The 18,318-nt window shown below is 38.9% G+C and overlaps 1 protein-coding gene across 1 annotated transcript in view; it reads left to right on the forward strand.

Moving 5' to 3' along the window:
• Positions 1–16,109, forward strand: part of RPS6KC1 (ribosomal protein S6 kinase, 52kDa, polypeptide 1) — a 20,583-nt gene extending 4,474 nt beyond the window's left edge. The window contains exons 4-6 of the mRNA XM_009703357.1: positions 11,330–11,412; positions 12,148–12,243; positions 15,398–16,109. Of these exons, the coding sequence (XP_009701659.1) occupies positions 11,330–11,412; positions 12,148–12,243; positions 15,398–15,508 (290 nt within the window). The 3' untranslated portion in view covers positions 15,509–16,109. The remainder of the gene's footprint in view (positions 1–11,329; positions 11,413–12,147; positions 12,244–15,397) is intronic.
• The last annotated feature ends 2,209 nt before the right edge of the window (positions 16,110–18,318 follow it).

Raw genomic sequence — 18,318 nt, forward strand, 5'->3', positions numbered from 1 at the left:
GGGGGGAAACATAGCAGTTTCAAAAATACAACCCTAATAAGCTCAGAGATGCCTCTAACATTTTTGTTGAGCGACAGTGGGCTTTGAAATAGTTTAGAGAGCTCTTTTCTTAGAACTGCTTTCATCAATCATGAGGGTGATAAAATCAATATCTCTTGGGTTTTTATAGCAAGGATAGCACTTGAAACCGAGCCCTCCCTCTTTTCCTTTTTCCGATTTATTTTCTGCTAATATAGTGGTCAAATGGTAGTGACAGCCAAAAATCAGGTGTTTTGTTTATAACTTTGTATTTTAATAATTTCATAAGTAGCTTAAAAATACTACTTCTAGAGTTGAAATGACTAATGGGAGGCTATTCAGATTTTCAGTTTCTCTTTTTTATTCTGAATTTGCAATGCTAAGATGCTCTTTCTGCCGAGTGTGTGGTCTGGCTAAGCATTGTGACTTGGCATGCAGGTAGTCCTCAAGCTCAGAGTCTGCGCATGTGCTCAGAAAAATTTAAAATAGGAGTTATCAGCAATGGAAGTTTTGGACTTAGTTTGACATCAGGTGTTTATTCTGTGACTTAGTCCTGCAACTGAAATACAGTAAGGAACTGCTTTCTGTGAATAGAGGTGGTAGAATCTCAACAAAAATTTGAATGCCAGCCTCTTGAGATAAATAGTAAATAAAATCTTTGCTATCCAGGTGCAAGTCAAAAGGGCAGGTATAACAGAAAAGAATTCTTTTTCCTGTCAAAGCAAACCCAACACCTTCATTCTACCCTCACCCCACTTTAATTCAAGAACAAGAAAATTGGGGAATCCCAGCAATTCTTGTGGTTGTTAAATAGAAATGTGTCCTGGTTGCCAACGTGCATGATGTCCTGTTAGAAAGAGGCATTTTCCTGCCTCCCTAACCCAGCCTCTAACAAAGCGCTCCCTAGTTGAGTAGCAGCAAAGATGGAAGTGCAGCCTTTTCCCACCCTGTCATCATTAATGAGCTGTGAAAGTCAAAGCTTAATTTTTCTGTATTTTAATGAGGATCCAAAGAGAAGCTTTTTTTGCCCCCTAAGCCCCAACCAGCCAACTCCTGCAGTAATTAAGTGTTTAGGGAGCAGTTGAAATAATATTTAGAAGTCCCCAAATGCAAGAATAAAGTTTTCCGCACCATCATTATTTCCACCTCACAGCACAGGTATGGTATCCATTCGGGCTTTTCTTGGTTAAGTTGCCCTCTCCTCTCCGCCCTCTCTGCCCTACCCCAAGCTGCAGTTTGCTTTGTGTGTCTGTAACGGGTGAGCTACAAGATGAAGATTTGCAAATGCAAGTATTAGATATATGCAAGATGGCTGAATTGATGCTGCTCTATGATTCTTACCTTTCATATTTCTTGATCTTAATGTTATCTCTGCAAAGCATACTTTTATTTTAGTATAGCTATTTCATGCTAATTTTTGCGTAGGAGAGTAATACTCAGTATAACTCAGCAGTACAAAATATAATTTGGAGCCAAGTGCCATTCTATTCTGAGCAATGATTTAATATCTGTATCTTCAATAATGGTGTCTAGATGAGTCCAAAGCAGCTTTCTTAGGGCTACTGCTGCTGGTAAATCTTGCTCTAGAGCATTTGATCAATATTAAAAAAATAATTGTGTTAGTCGGCTTTCTTTAGGTTCTGATGTTACAGGAAAAGAAAACATTATTTGGATGATAATTTTTCGTTTTAAGGAGTCTACCATGTCCCTGGAATCCATGTCTCCCTTTTATCGTGATAGCATTGCTCCTCAAGTTGCTTCTAGCAATAAGGATTTTCAAATTATACTTATGTTTCAGTTCAGTACACTAAAAGAAATCAGCAAGTTTGGGGTTTTTTTGTTGGTTTTTTTTTTGTTCTTTTTAAGTTGCTTTAAAAACTGATGGTAAATGTTTCTCACAGCTTGCTTTCTGCCTGCTGAAGGAAGTGCTACAGTTTTGTAGAGGCGAACAAGTGATATTCACAAAATTTCATCAGGTCTTACGATGTCTTATCATAATACAACACAGTGACTAAATAAAGTGACTCAAAGTGCGTCTTTATCTTGTTTTCAATTTTCCTGCTGTTTCCAGCATTGTATGCTGTGCTCCCCTACATCTGGGTACTCAGCCTTCCCTCTCCTTTTCTCACCTAACTGAAGGATGCAGTGAAATTTGGTTTGTCAAATTCTGTCTCTGTGTGTTTAGCTTGGTGCATGTTTTCATCAGAGTTCGGGAGAGAATAGGATTTGGATATGGTAACTCGTGTGTCACGTGATTCCGATGTTTTGTTATTTAAATGCACTCATTAGAAGTATGCAAGAAAGGGAAGAAGTCTTTATCAAAACACTGTCTTTTTAGGTCTGGTGTTGGAGACTGAGAACGGATGATGAGTCTTGGGATGCAGTTCTTTTTTTGCATTGATTTTTGAGGAGCAAATTTTGGAGGCAGAAAAAGGAGAGGATGAATGTGAAATTTAAACAGATTGTAGGATATCTTCAATTTAAAATAGGTAGGAAATTGTATTGCAGAGTTACGTGAAAGTTGTAAAAATGTATTTGAAACAATTTTATCTTTTTTAATTGATAAGGTTTCAGGTGTTAATTTTATAGCACAAATTATAATGTGCTTAGCAGTGAAGTGCCTGAGGACGTACTTAAATTTTAAGTTGCTTTATTGGTTGAAGGAAAACATGGAGTCTAAATTCTACAATTTATGTATCAGAATCTAATTCCTGGAGGGGCTAGGGATAATAATGTATTAATGTTGAAACTTTTCAGACCCAGGGGAGAATAGAGCTCCAACTACGTGGAGCTTGCTTGCAGGATCTAGGATTTTGTATTTGAGACTTTCAGTACCCTAGGTTGTAACCTTGTATTAAAGCAAAGCAAGGTAGTATTGGTACAGAAACAGCGATCAGATCCTTGTCATGATGAATAGCAAGGACTTGCTCAGCTCTTGTTATCCTACAAAAAGCGGAGAGGCAATGTGACTGCATATGTAAAAAAGAGATCATGCAGTGTATACATAAAATAATAGAACAAATGCAAACACTGTAAGTGGAGAAGTGGCAAAAAGATGAGAGAGGAGAGAGTTTAAAAAGCTGCATACCATTCCCCACTAGCAATATGATTAATTTTGTATGAAATGGCAATTGTCATTTTATATCGTGCATAAATTAGAAGCAGGGCGAAATCCGTTGGAAGAAGCGGCACTTCCGCGCTCCTGCCGGCAGGTGGCACTGCACCATTGATGGATTTTGCTGTTGCTGGCTCCGAGTGGCCTGACTTCGCGTAAGAGCTGGAGCTGGGAGATGCGGTTTATTTGTAACGATTTGCATATCAAGAATTGTACTCGCAAGCTCAGAGTCGTGGTGCGTTATAGGGCTGTTGAATCTGTTGGTAAAGCTGGATAGCTCTCTTTGCTCCTGCATAGTTCTACTCCATAAAAAAAGAAAGTTCATGCTGAACCAGCTACTGCAACAACAAAGCGCTCTGCAGATGCTTAAAAGTAGTGCCTGTGCTACACTTTGATTAATGGCCAAACTAAATCTTTGCTGTTCACCTATGATAAGTCAAATATTGTTTCTCTAACCCACAAGGGAAATGATGGATTATAAATCATCCCCTATAATCTCAACACCAATTCGAGTAAAACTCTGGGAGTTTTGGCCAAGAATAACCTATTTGCTTTTAAAGAAGAAATTAAGCACTTGTAACTGAGAATTTCTGCTGCATCAATACGGTTAAGGTGACTAATGTGAGGTTTATATGGTTTTTTTCTTTAACTTTCCTGCTCTTGTAGTAATTTTGCTTTCTGAATGTTTTAAAGTGTGCTAAGCAGCTGATGTCTGAATACAAAGTTATTAGCAGATCAGATGAGAATGATTCACTTCTGTTTAAACAGCCCTTTGGTCTCCATGCCCCCTGAGAACTCTTATCACATATTTGTCCAAAAAACCCCACAAAAACTAATAAAAAATCCCTCGCATTATCCACCTGCCTGGTGGCTGATAGTATCAGCAGTGTATCTCTTTATCTCTTGGTTAATGTGCCTTGGTATTCTGAAGGGGGGAAAATTCCAGTAACAGATTCAATTTACATGGACAGAAACTTGAGCAAATGCCAGCCTAGCAGGGGGGCCATTATTCTACTCTATAAATAAGTTTAAAAAAGAAACAAACACACGCACAAACCTGTGAATCAACATGTTTTGGTCTAATTGAGGGAAAAGCAAGATAGATGAATTTTGAAATGCAAATGATCACCTTCTGTTATTTATCGATTTTGCCAGCTTTGTGATCTTAAATATAAAGAGTTGTTACCTTTTTAAATGGAGTAATAATTATATTCCACTCTTGATAGTCATGATTTTTAAAATCAAATTGGTAACTTTTTTAAAAAAAGCCCCTTCATCCTCTGCTTAACACCTGTGAGAAAGACAAAATTGTCTACAGCTACAGCCTAGTCAAGACTGTCTTCAACTAAAACAGATTAAGTTGAGGATTTACTCACAAAGAGAAATCTTTTAGGTACTTTTTCAATCTAACCTGTGAAGTGTCATGTTGTAGAAGTGGCTTGCTGGTCTAACATCTTGTGTAAATACAATGTGTGAACGCTCCGAGTTCTTGTTCCAGCAATGGGGATGCGTTCTGTCGCATCCCTGTAGTGTTTTCAGAGGATGAGATTTCAGAACTGGGCTGCCTTTGGAGTCTTTTTTTTTTTTCTTTCTTGTCCAAACAATGAGTTTTCACCAGACTGTGTTTATTAAAAACTGGAGATTTGCTTGTTGAGATCATAAAGCCAAAGGGAGCTTAGCTTCATAGAAAATGTAAGTAGGAAACTGGCCATCAGTAACACATCGTATTATTCTGATGCTTTCATAAGTTGTGTGCTATAATCAAGCCTTATTTACACAAACTAGCCTTCACAGAAACTCACACATAAATATATGGTATATTTGGTTTTATGTAACCTGGTACTAATTGTACACAATGCAAAACCTAAGCAAAAAGAAGGCTTTGTGGGTAAAGGATTTTGTTCCAAAAAACAAAAGACCAAAATGTTTCAATGTGCAACCTGATTTTCGTACTCCCAAATGAAGATGTCACTTCTGCTCTTAGACAATTGAAAATACAGATGCAAAGTGCAGCTGATAACCTAAAACATATGGCATGAAAATAAAAATTGCTAGGTTGCTATTATTAGCCTGTATGCTATAATTTTTGTTTACTGAATAAGGAAAAAATTGTTTGCCTCTGTTTACCAAATAGATATTTGATGCTGGAAAACCTGCATATTATTTGTGTATGTGTTTTTCAGTAGGAGTTTGCAGACGCTCATTAAATCTGCTATTCTGTATTATAGTAATTTAATTTGAGTAGATTGTTTAAGAAGCAAAATAACTGTGGTAGATTAAAGTGCCATTGACCCTGAGAGGTGTCGAGGGGTGGGCTGGTCTCGTGGTTATAGTGTAAGACTGGACTTCCTAGATTTTATCTCTGACTCTGTCCTAGATTTTTGTGTGACATTAATGTCTCGGGATAATCCTAAAAAGGAAAGGAAAAAAAACCAGGGCAGGTGAATGAGCTTTGAGCAGCAAAGACAGAAGGATGGGCTAGCTTGATTTGAAAAGCAATAGGAAACAGAACTAAAGAACATGAAAAATAACATGGCTGGCATGAATAACGAGGAAGGATCTGGAGCTGCAGAAAAAGTACTGATTAGTCTGAAGCTGGGAGTAACGACTTTACAACAACGATTTGGAGTGGTACAGCTCTCCTAAGACACCTGAGTGTCTCACAGAAAACAATGACAACTGTCTGCTCCCAAAATAGCAAGATGTCATGAACCTGGAGTAGGTAATTGAAAAGATAGGTTTGGGGAGAAAATCAGGTATTTTCTGAAAATAATCTGATGTGGTTTTGTACTCAGACTTATTGCAAGTACACTACATATTTCAGGTAAAGTACGTATTCTTGTGGTTTTTCATAGACTCTGTAACTAGAATAAGCAGTAAGACTTACCGAAGCTGTTGATTTGTAAAAATCTGGTATTTTAGTCTGGTTGACATAAAAGCCAGTTAATAACTGTGGAAGAAACTGTAATTTACCTGTGTGGTGTGGTTGGTTTTTCTTTTTATTTAATTTCTTTTTTAGCTTTTAAAATTTTTATAATTATTACAGATGGGGCTAAAACTTGAAGATAGCATAGGAGATGCCTTTTGGAAATAAAGGGAGCTAGCCAAAAGGTTAATTGGTGTTTGCTTTGTTTTGCTAACAGAGCAGTAAAAAGTTTGTCTCTTTTGTCACCTGATTATTTTAGAGGAAGTTTTAATTCCATCTTGGGCTGCTAAAAGGAAGAAAGAACACAGTTCCCTCTTTTTTCTTTTTTTTTTTTTCTTTTAGTGACACAGTGAAATTTCTTCCAAAGAGGAACATAGATGCTGATATGTTTTTGAATACCTTTAAGATGAAACTTCTTATTTTCATACTCCATTTGATCTTAGTAGATGTTCATTGGACTTGCCTCACTACTTTATTGTTTAAAGACCATGATAAACTTTTTATACTTAACTATAGATCGTTCAATACTGTATTTTATAAATTGCTAACTAATGCCAGATTGCTTGTGTGATGTGTTTAGTGAGTGTACCATATGATATCTTGGCTGACTGAATCTGCCTAGAGTAAATTAGCTTGGACTCATTTTATTTGGTTCTCTGCAAATGCTTCTTTACGTATGTAGATATTAAAATATGATAAAATAGTAAGCTTTTAAAATTAAATGAGTGTAAGGTAAATAGAATTTCCAAAGCAACTCTAATGGTTTTTTTTTGTGCAATACTGTTTATCTTAATGGCCACAGAAGGGGAAAACATCGTGTGTGATGTTTTCTGGATGTTGGACAAGTCCATTTCCTCCTGAACGGTTTCAGACACCTGATGGGAGTTCAGATGGGTCTCCTTGTTTTCTTGGCAGTGCAGAAATGATACTTGAAGCTATGCTGTTTCTGCTTGAAACACGAGGTAAAGGAAAAGGCCTCCACAGGATTTGAAATTCTTATCAATCCACCGACAGTCAAATGGTTTCCTTCTTAATTCCAGGAAAACCACCTAATGCAAAGCCCTTCCTGACTCTTGGGTGTTTGGAGAAGCAGTACTTCCACCTAGAGCCTATTTTCTTGTGAGCTGACTTCAGTTGCATTTTTTTTTGGATATTACAATTTATCCTACAAAGTTTTTGATTGAGTTTTTGTTCTTGCTGATTCTCAAACCATCTGGCCTGAGTTGTACAGTGAATGTCTAAGTCCACCTTTAAGCCTGGCTTCTTTTATGTTGACTAATGCTTGTGCGTGCTAGTCGGGAGGCTTTATTGTCAGCCCTGGAGGAAACTGTATTTGGGAGAAAATGTTTGAGGTGTGGTAGTGAAAGCCTTTGATATCCTTCAGCATGAAGGGTTATATTTCAGGTTAAGGTGCTGTAGAAAGAATGAGAAAATCAGCCTTGGTGTTACGGTTAATAACTTCATCAAGGATGTGTATTCAAGAGAGGTGAAGTTCTGCTTTTTTACTTTAGAACCAGCACTTCTGTTTAAAAATACAGGGCGTTGTCAGCTATGTATCCTTTATCAGGAAGTAAGGTATTACTGTGTATAATGCAAATATTGAGATAAGTATGGAAACCATAAAGAAGTGGCCTTTCAGTTGAGACCAGCTGCTCTGGAAGGAGGACAGTGCTGGGTACTGAAGGTGTTTACCTGAACCATCTGTCTCTATCTGAACCTGATAGCATTTTACAAATCTCCTTCCCTTCAGTTACCGCAACGGCTGCTGTTGACATGTGCTACTTGGTGCTAGATGGTGTATGGGCATGCCTGGGGAAGGGAGAAAGACGAAAGCTCTCCCTTGCAATGAAGTTGCAGTAAAGTTGGAAGAGCTACTGATTTATTTATTTTTTTTCCACCCTACTTTTTTACTTTGCCAATTTAAAAGGATTTTGTATTTGAGAATATGAATATTTTGTACTGCTAGTCCTAGAAACACCAACACCGTGCACACACATGTGCACGTTTATATTTGTACAAATGTGGATAAGGTCCTTGATTTCAAGGTTCGTGAAGTAAAGAATTGGCACAAATATCCCCATGTTATTCACTTAAGCTTATGGGTCGCTACCATTCATTGTCTAAATTACTTTGCTGATGGATTGAGATTAAAATGTTTTCTTAGTGAAGGCAGATATTGTAGTTCAGATTTATTGCAATATTAAAGCTTTAAAAAACAAGCGTATGTCCTATGTGGTATATTACATTAGCTATCTACTCTGTATCACTTGAAAGCACTTCATAATCTATAGTTTCTAAATTTTCCCATGATGTGTAGTCAAGATAAAATGCAGTAATATTGATGTGATATCCTGAACTTATTATGATCAGTGTATTGCATCAGAAGTAATGTGACCTGTTTGAAGTAAGGGAATGTAAACAACACGTTTATTTGTAGTATTCACAATGAATTTATTTTTTTTTTAAGGAAAACATTTATTTTAATCTGAAGTAAGGAAACTTTGGGATCTAGGGAAAGCTGTAGGAAAGCAGAGATTGGGTAATAGGAGAAAAGTTGAGCTAAAACTTAGTTTTTTGTAAAAAAGGATACTCAGTTGTTCCCCTCAGCGAGATTTCCATTTTCTGTTCGGTGTTGGTTCGCATGGCTTGTCGTGCAGTTTCTGCTGTGTGCAGGAGAACCCAGCCAGAACCCTTTAGCCCAGGGAGCAATCTGTGTTACTTGACTGTTCTCAATTTATCCCACTTGTGTCATTTTGGTCACGGTCAAAAGTGGATGGAAAAGTTCAGTGCTGCTCTCTTAAGAGATCTGCAATGACATTTGTTTTGACTTGGCATATATTGAAAGTGTTCTTAGAATTGAAAATAGGAGCTTGGATTTTGAAGAAGTGGACTCTAGTTTACTTTTTGACTGTTACTCTGTGTCCGTTTTCTTCATCAGTGAAGTAAGTGAGGTTGCATCAACTTCCTATAATGAACAGTGTGATTCTGTGGAAGAAGGCAGCGTAACTTTGATGCTTCAAAGAACTGGATCAACGTCTGTGATTGCCAACATAAAAGGAAATAATACCAAAACTCAGAAATGAATTTTTTGTAGTATTTCTTTTCCCCATGCTCAGAATGATGTTTTTTTTGCTTTTTGAATATTTTTTTTTTATATTGGGCTGTAACTCAAGAGGCCTATCCCCACTGAATGTCTTTGGGGAAGAATAGATTATTTCCTTTTGTGGCATTATTTGAAAATTTAAGATGTGTCAATATGAAGAAGTTAATAGTAGTGTAGGAACTGAGAAAGTAGTAGTCAATCTTAACTCTTGGCTTTACTGTCCTTACTCTGCAATAAGTGTGGAATTTAATTTGAAAATAAAAATCTTCACTTGTTTAGAAGGAAGCTCTCTTGGTCTACAATATCCACCGGATTAAAGCCACACAGGAAAGAAAACTCTGCTTTAAAGAAACCTAAAGTATTTGGTTTTAGATTTTACTTTCCATTCATGTTATCTTATTTTTGAATGTACATGATTGGAACATACAGCACTAGGAAATCACAATCAGACTGGAAAGGCATTTCCATTCAGTAGGTTTCATCAAGAGATGCTACGCAAACCTTTGCCAGCTGGTTCACATGGAAAGGCCTGAGTTTGGTGGTTTTTGTTTTTCTTTTTTAAAGGACAGTTACCTAGAAGGTCTGCCTTTCTGAAGGGAAGTAAAATTAAATTGCAAGAACAGATTTTGGTCCTTACACAAATTCTCTCAATTTACCATAATTTCAACTTCATCTGGATGCTTGCCTGGGATCTTAAAACATTTTAACAATGCATGTAATTATGCTGGTACAGTTCCTCATGTGGCTGCCATTATATCTTTGTAAAAGTTTCTCGATGCCGATAGAAGTATTAATCTAAGGAACAGAATAAATTCTAATGTGTGGCACCCTTACAGTGATGTATTGGGCATTCAAACACCATTAACTGTAATAAACTTTTCAGTGTGAGGGATGTCCTACCTCAAGAAACAATGTCTGAGCCATCCTTCCTTGTTGCTCTTGCAAGAGCAGCCTAGTCCTATAAGGCGCTGAGCGTCTTCCAGCTTCTGTAGCAGCTGCTTGGGGGGCAGCCCTCTGCACAGCCCCCTGCTCAGCCTCTCTGTGCGTCTCTGCAGCTGGGGAGGTCTGCGGCGACCACCTTCCTTTCCCTGACCCTGGAGTGTGACTCCTCTGTAGTTCTCCTTGGCCATGCTCATGCTAAGCTCCATAAAATGATGAGCAAGATTTTTTTGAACACGCCACAATGCTTTTCCCAGCAGCGACTGTGTGACTGTATGCTAATTGTTGTCCTCTGCTGGGAAGCTGGTGTGGCTTTTGCCACCAAAGCTATTTTAGTGCAGCTTCTGCGGGTTTTTTTGACAGTCAAAATGAAGATTTCATCTTCATTGCAATCTGTTTTTCTGCCTGTTTTAGAGCAGACAGCGTGGTGTGTTTGTGTTTAATAATTTTTGTAGTTTAAAGCCTGAGTCAGTGAAGGGCCAGTTTTCTGCATGCATCATGCTATTGAATACGTGAATGTGTATGAAACGGGACTCTGTAACTCCCAGCTCACCTCTCTGCTGTCTCTTGTGCATGAACAGCAATGAGAGTGTTGGGTGCTGGCTCGATGCTTTTTGTACTCAGGTACAATTTGGGCTGAACTGTAGCAATACAGAGCTGCTGGCTGTGGTTAGGCTATGTGAAGTAGATTTGGCATCTCCATCTGGTTCCCAACAGACCAGAGAGGCTATTGTGAAAAACCTGCCATGGTGATCCCAGCAAAGGGTGTAGGTTAGCCATGAGACGCATCCTGCCCTCTAAGGCAAAACTAAGGCATTCAGTAGACTATTATAATCTCCCTTGTGCTGCTTTTATGGATGCTTCAAGCCACTCTGGTCAATCCAGCTCTTCTGACCAGGGTAAATTCTGTAAACATGTTTTGCTTTACTGTCTGTCGCTGTCCAGTCTTAGTCCAGTATAGAAAAAGCCTGACCGTAATGCCTACAAGCCTTGAAAATGCCTATGTATGCACAGAAAAGTCAAATTATGCATGAAATGTATAGCGTCACTGTGTGTGAACAATGCAATCTGTAGGTGGCTAAAGGGCTAACTAAATTGCAGGCATAATGAAAGCTCTGTGGTATTTAGTATATGTTCTGTCAGCATTAAACAGTCACCTTGTAAATATATGTTAATTTTGAAGGTGTAACTGACCTTTTTAATATTAATTGAAATGTCTTGTGTTTAGAGGTTGGCGCTATCCTAGAAGAGACAGAAGCCTGCGACTGGTGGAGTCTGGGTGCCATTCTTTTTGAGCTCCTCACCGGGAAGGTAGGGCTGGGGGCAAGTTACTTGAGAAGACTGACCTCTTGGCCAGTACTTTCTCACAAGTCCTGTGCCCAGTTGTGATTTCCTTGTTTGTCCCTCTCAGATGTGCTTTCCCGACCTGAGTGCGCTCAATTTGCTTGGTCTGCATGGGACCAGAGAAAAGAAATATGCTCAAGCTTCAGCAGAACAACTTGATAAAGCTGTATCAAACTCAGGACTGAAAAAAGAACCAAAACCCATGCTGCCCTCTTAACCACAGTGAAATCAAAGTTCTCTAACATTCCTTCTGTACACTTACAAAATTTTTGCCCTAATAGTTTCAGTATTATTTCCTGGGACAGTGTAGAAGCCATATGTTGCTGTTACACATTAATTTGGTATTTTGAGACAAAGAGTGCTCAGCCAAATCAAACTGGTAATTAGTTGACAGTTCTGAACAAAGAAAGCAAAGTCCACCAAATTCCCAGACTTTTCAAGTTTGAGCAGTAGAGCACAAGAACTAAGTTGTAAATGTTCTAAAACCATATCTCTGGGAGACATCAGTGCCTGTAGACATTCCTCCCAGGATCAGTACTTCATACTAGGAAGTGCTGAAATTTTAGCTATGCATGTTAATTTGCATGTATACTAGGAGATAATCCAACACTACAGTTTTTTAATTAGTAAATGTATCTGCCTGCTTTGATTTTGGTTTTTTGGTTTTTTTTGTTTTTTTTTTTTTTTTTTTCTCTTCTCTAGACTCTGGTTGAGTGCCATCCATCAGGAATAAACACTCACACTTCTTTGAGTATACCAGACCATGTATCAAAGGAGGCCAGATCACTGATTCAGCAGGTAATTGAGGGGAAAATTTGTTTTCTATAGGTACGCGTGTAGACTAGACAAATACTTACCAACCTAAGTTGTTCTAGTGAAGTAAATGTAAAACCAGAAAGCTGCTGATAGGAAAGTGGATGGGTCTTTTGTCAGCACTGATGAACTTTGCCCAGCTGTCTTGTTGTATCTGGAAACTTTGACTTGTGCTGCTAAGTGTCTCTGCAGAAAACTAGGGTGCTTTGCCATTTCTTCAAAGAACCCCTTTGGTCAATGCTGAATGCTTTGGAAACACCTATTGGTGATGCATGAATATTTTAGGAATCCTGCCCTAAATGTTCATGGAAACATTTGTAATGTTGAATTAAACAATTGAAGTAAACTAAAAAATATTGATGCCAATTCAACAAGATCGCTCTAAGTATTATGAAACCTGTAACACACTGATTAGAAGTTATGACTTTGCTGTGGTTGAAAATCTGTAGCTGTTCTCCAGGAAATCTGGATGCCATTTGTTAAGAAGAGTACTCTAAATTGTGAATACAGGACTTCTGTAATAAGAAGATAACTGGTAAGTCGGACAAAAGGCAGAGTAGGAAACCCTAAAATATAGACAATCTTTCAGACTGATACACCATTTTCAAACCAATGGGAATAGTATTGACTGCTGGTTTTAGTTTACTCTTAGCTTTAGGTTGGATGACTGAGAGAATAAACTTGTAGTACAGGGTCTTGAATTTCAGGTAATGCTATCTTCCTTCTAGTTAATTTTGACATAACTGGGGAAGTGATGCCTGAATCTGACCTATTCCACTTGAGCAGAATTAGTGATATATGTGAACTGCGTTGTTCTGCTTTGAAGAGTATCTTGCTAGTGGATGCATAAATAATGACATCACTTAGATGTAGATTTGAACAAAGCAGAGTGGAAAAAATAGTTATTGAAGAAAACGAAGAAAAGAGATTTTGAAAATTCAGTGAGTCAAAAGACCCGGTGACAGACTGATTTCTGTGCCATTACTGTGAAATGATTAATGGAAATGGAACGAGGTGTTTGGACCTGCTATTTTGATAGATGACATGAAGTCTCTGAAGGTGAAAGCGTGTGCCTGTGTGTTTCTGGCAAAGGTAGAAAGGGGAGTGACTAAAGAAAAAGCCCATTTTTGTATAATTGGCATTTATATTGTTTTTAGAGGGTAGCAGATTGTTACCCTCACCCACAGGTGCTACAGGACTCAAATGGCTAAGGGAAAGCAAAACCCCACTTGGTGAAAGGAATTCCTCCCATTAAGACTAGAAGTGAAGACAAATGAAGTCATCCAGTCCAGTGTGGGATTGTTCTCCACTGCAGAGTAATGTATTGCCTGTTTTCAAATATGCCAAAGAGTGGCGCTTTTGCCACTTGCAGTTTAAATGGCAAATATATCTCTGCCACTCGCAGATATATTACAAGGCCGTATCTGTTCAGAGAACAGTCACTCCAGTGCCTGTTAGGTTAAGCCTTCTAGTGTAGGGTGGTGACTTATCTGGTGGAGGTTCATCTATATGAAGTAGTAAATCACATTTTTGTTGTGTGACTATCCAAGGAAGCTGCCATTCATTGTTGAGGAAGCCTTGTCAGGAAAAGGAAGAAAGCTCTCTTGGCATGGATAGCAATTTGTCATTGCGACTTTCCTTCCCCCCACTGCCAAGGGTAAACAGGTCAAAGCACCACAGAATAACTGTCTGGGATCAATGTTCAGCTATACAGAGAACTCTGTCAGACCTTGTCTCCTGCTGTGGCTTCCAGTGCAGGTGACTTTGTTGTAAACACCTCCTTCATTTAGCCAGCTTCTAAAAGAACAGAGATCTACTTATTTTTGGTGAAAGATGAAGTTGTTATTTTTGTGTTGGTTTGGTACTTTGCACCCAGTATATTTTTTCAGGCACCTCCAGGCTTTACTGCCAACAAAATATGCAACATGACTTTTCAATAGGTGTCTACTGCAGTTTGTGTTGCATCTGCTTTCTAAGATTAAAGTTCTTCTGGAAGGACAAACTCCAGAAAATAGGTGTCTGTGCCTACTTTTCCCCTGCTGGTGCTGGTTGTATTTCAGGAGAAGGCAGAGAAACCCTGGCTGTATCTGTTTCTGCCGGCTTGTGGAAGATGTCAGACCAGCACTGTTCACTGTCACCAAGCTACCTTTACTATGTGACATTATGACTGCAAATAGCAAAGCCATCTTAAAATGTGTAAATTCCTATGTTTATGGATGTAGACTCTCTTAGATATGGAGTGCATTAAGATATGAATACACATTGTTCCAAGTGACAACTGGGAGAAGTTATCCTATTAGCCATGGCAGAAAAAAGCAAGAAAGAAATCATGCCTTTGTACTGGCTGTAATTGAATAGAGTTTAAACAGTTCTCTAAAACTGGAAAATATTTTTGTGTGTCTTTATTAGTCTCTTTGGAGTATTACCTTTGCATTCCCTTTTATATGGATTGGTATCTTTAAACAGATGTAAATATTGTGATTTCCTTTTCACATGAATTCAGCATGTGATGTACAACTAAAAAGCAAAGGAGGTGCTGAATTTTAGGAAATTTCCATGAAGCCATTGCACTGTTTTGTTTCCTTCAGTGGGGTTTTGATTTTTCAGTTTTAGTCCATTTGTAGGACTCTTTTTTTTTTTTTTTTGGAAATAGAGAACTGTCTGGAATATCCTGGTATTCTAGGACCTATTCACAATTTATGAACCAAAGTTACAGACCACTGTCTCCGTAAGGCAGTGGTGTGAGCAAAGGTTAACATGAAGCAAACGCAGGGTCCAGAGATCTGCTGATGCACGCTCTGGCTGCTGCTCTCTGTTTTGTGGGTTTTGTGGTGTGGTGTTTTTTATTTTTTTTTTAAATGAGGTTACTCTTAAAATGAAGTCCCAGTGTGCAGTGCTTCAGGGAATTGCATGCTGTGATCAGTAGTCTCTGAAGACTAACACTGAGACTCAAGGAAAGGAGAGTCGTCTTCCATTTACTGGATTTTAGGGATTTCAAGTATGCTTTTGCACTTTTGAAAGTAATTCATAGAGCAGGAAAACAGTAGGATGTCCCTTACCTTAGACCTTTCTGAAACTTTTAAGCAGTTGTTTTTGTTCTTACTCACTGAATCATATATATTTTTCTTTTTATATTGAGCTTTTGCAGTTTAATCCTGCGGAGCGTCTTGGTGCTGGCGTTGCTGGTGTTGAAGACATCAAATCTCATCCATTTTTTGCCCTTATAGAATGGGCAGAACTGCTGAGATGAGAGATGCGTGCCCTCTGAACAAACTCAGGTCAAGTGGACAAGTTTCTCTGGCACAGAAGCACCCTGACTTGCTTCCTTTGGATGTCCCAAACCATTTGGATGTGATGACTAAAGGATACCAGAGCAATTAGGCCAAAAGTGAACACTTTTAATAGGAATCACTGGTTGTACAGGGTGCTAGGTTATTTTTACGGCACCTGGTTGCTATGTGTGTGTAAGTCTTTTCACCAAAGGGTGATTTCTGATGAAACTGCTGGGCAGCATGTTTAGCACTGCCAGCTTGTTGACTGAGTAGAAACAGGAATGTGCTCCTGGTGCTTTGTCTGATGATGGAAGTGTCTATAGACTGTGCCAGTTCAAAGTATCTTTTACAGTGTCAATAGACCATTTCCCTATGCTAAGTGCAGCTCTAGGGGGGTGGGGGGTGGAAGGAGCAAATAATTTATTAATGGTATATGCTGAATAAAATACTAAAATGCTTTATGCAAAAGTTGACACGTTAAAAATAATATATCCATTAAAAATTAAGAAAGCTGTTGCTTAATACTGTGGAATGTGTCTTGAAAATGGCATATCATTTCCCACTGTGGAAAGAGCATATAAAAGGCAAATAATGCTGTCAAATGTTGTACTTTGTTGGCTGGCAATGTCTGTTTAAAACTCTTGACTCTGTTGTATTTGATGAGCTACATGTTAAAGTCACTACAGAAAGGGAAATCTTCTTTTCCTCAGCCAGGTAACACTGCTTTAGCACTCTAATAAGGAGCAAGAAAACATAATGCTAAATAAGTGTATAGATTAAAAAAGGAAAAACTCTTCTTTCATCACTGCAGCCACCACTTTATCACTTAATGAACTTTACTTCCCCTAAGTGTCCTACTTTTAGCTGCTACTTCAGGAAAAACCCTTTCTGCTCGTGCTCATCTGCTCGAGGAAGCTTCTGAACTCTCCTGTTTGTTTGTTAGTAGTCTTAATAATTCAAAGAAAGCCTTCACCCACTTCACTGCTCGAACAGGAAGAAGTCTGGGATTTGCTCATGCCAAATGACTAAGTGACATCTCTCGGCAAACCCTGGTGGATAAGACTTGGGCATGAGCCAATTAGCTGACCTGTTTGTTGGAAAGGTCTGGAGAATGAGAGAAGAATATCAGACATGCAGAATATTTTGCTGTGCGCTGCTCTTGCTGCTAAGCAGCCATGCTTGTATGGGTTCCTGATGTACAAATGTTGTATGCTGTGACGCTTCTACACATTATGGATCTGTGGGTTTTTTCCTAAATGTTCCCTTTGCTCTCACTTTTTTTTTCTTTTTCTTCTCCCCAGCTTTATCCGGAGAACAAAGGGCAAATTCCTTTGGGAAAGCGAGGTGACAGCAATGATTATTGAATTTACAACTCCCCCCCCCAAAAAAAAAAAAAGTCTCTCTCTGTTTGTATTTTAGCAGTGTATTTTATGGGCACTCCCAAAAGTGCATCTGCACAGTCTCCATCTGTTAGACACCAGGTCGGTGTATTCAAATAAAGTGGAAAAGGAAAATGCTTCACTTTAAACAAAGGAAATCTGGAAACTTTTTTTTCCTTTTAAAACTATTCCACTCCCCTCTTTTTTTCTTTCTTCCCTTTCTTGTGATCACCAGGCCAGCAGAGAGGGGCTGTAACAACACCGCAGGTTGTAACCAGGTCACTAGTATCACTGCCTACGGAGCGCTGTCCAAGATTACATCACTCTCAGAAACTGTATTTCAACCCACCACCCTCTGGCTTCATAACAGGAACTCCCTCAGGTGAGCCACAGGAACAACTTCCTGCGCTGAGCGGGTCGGAAATCTCTAATGCGGAGACCAAGCTGATCCAGAGCTTCCTTCCAGCACTGCCCTGGCTGTGACTTTGGAGAGGGCCCGTTGCTCAAGGGGCCCGTTGCCTCCCTTCCCTCGGCCACCTGACTCCGTCCCCGGGGCTCTCGAGCCCAGCCACCAGATAATGTCGTTGACCGTGTTGTTCTGTCCCATTGCATTTGCCTGGCGATAACTGTAAAAAAATTATTTTCCTTGTTACTTTAAAATGCTCTCTTGTTCAGGTTGTGCCCGTGTGCTGGTTGCAAGTAAAGGCGGGCTAAGATAGCACAGGAGCACAAGCTGGTTTCTGTGAGCAGCAGAAGGAAAACACTCTTCTAGCAGAAACCAGATGACCAGTCACTCTCACTGCAAAGCATTTGGTTTAGTTAATTGACACAGAAAAAATTTCTTTTTCAAGTATGTTAGTAGTGAGGCAATCTAGATCATGGAAACTAGAAGGAATGGCGCATTTGGCAAGAGGGCTTGCCAGAAATGCGCCTTTGACGTACTACAGGTTTTTGTAACCTTACCACTGACTCAGATAATGGTTTTGCTAAAGGAAGCACAGTCTGGAGTTAACTGCACAAAAAAAATCCTACTTTTTTGTTTTTCCTTTAACATGTATTATTATGTTGTATTGGTGTTTACATGTATTCCTTTAATAAACAAAACCTTTCAAGCCCAATTCAGACCTTGGGTTTCTGAACTTTACATTTAGTTCTTGAAGACAATCCTTTCTACCTAATCAATGCTTTTTGTCCTTGGCTTTCGTGACTTGAAATGTTCTACATATCTTCTTTTTGGTGCCGCTTATGAAGCCCTGTGGTGCACATGTCTGTTTTGCTGACTGTTAAGTAATGCAAAGTCCATTCCACTTTCCTTCCTTCCTTCTGTTACACCTAATGGCTGATAGCAAAACAAACCGGTGCCATTTTGTTCACAGGAGTCAGTGAGAATCTATGTAAAACACAGTAAA

Source organism: Cariama cristata, unplaced genomic scaffold (assembly GCF_000690535.1).
Source record: "Cariama cristata isolate BGI_N322 unplaced genomic scaffold, ASM69053v1 scaffold7687, whole genome shotgun sequence".
Classification (NCBI taxonomy): domain Eukaryota; kingdom Metazoa; phylum Chordata; class Aves; order Cariamiformes; family Cariamidae; genus Cariama; species Cariama cristata.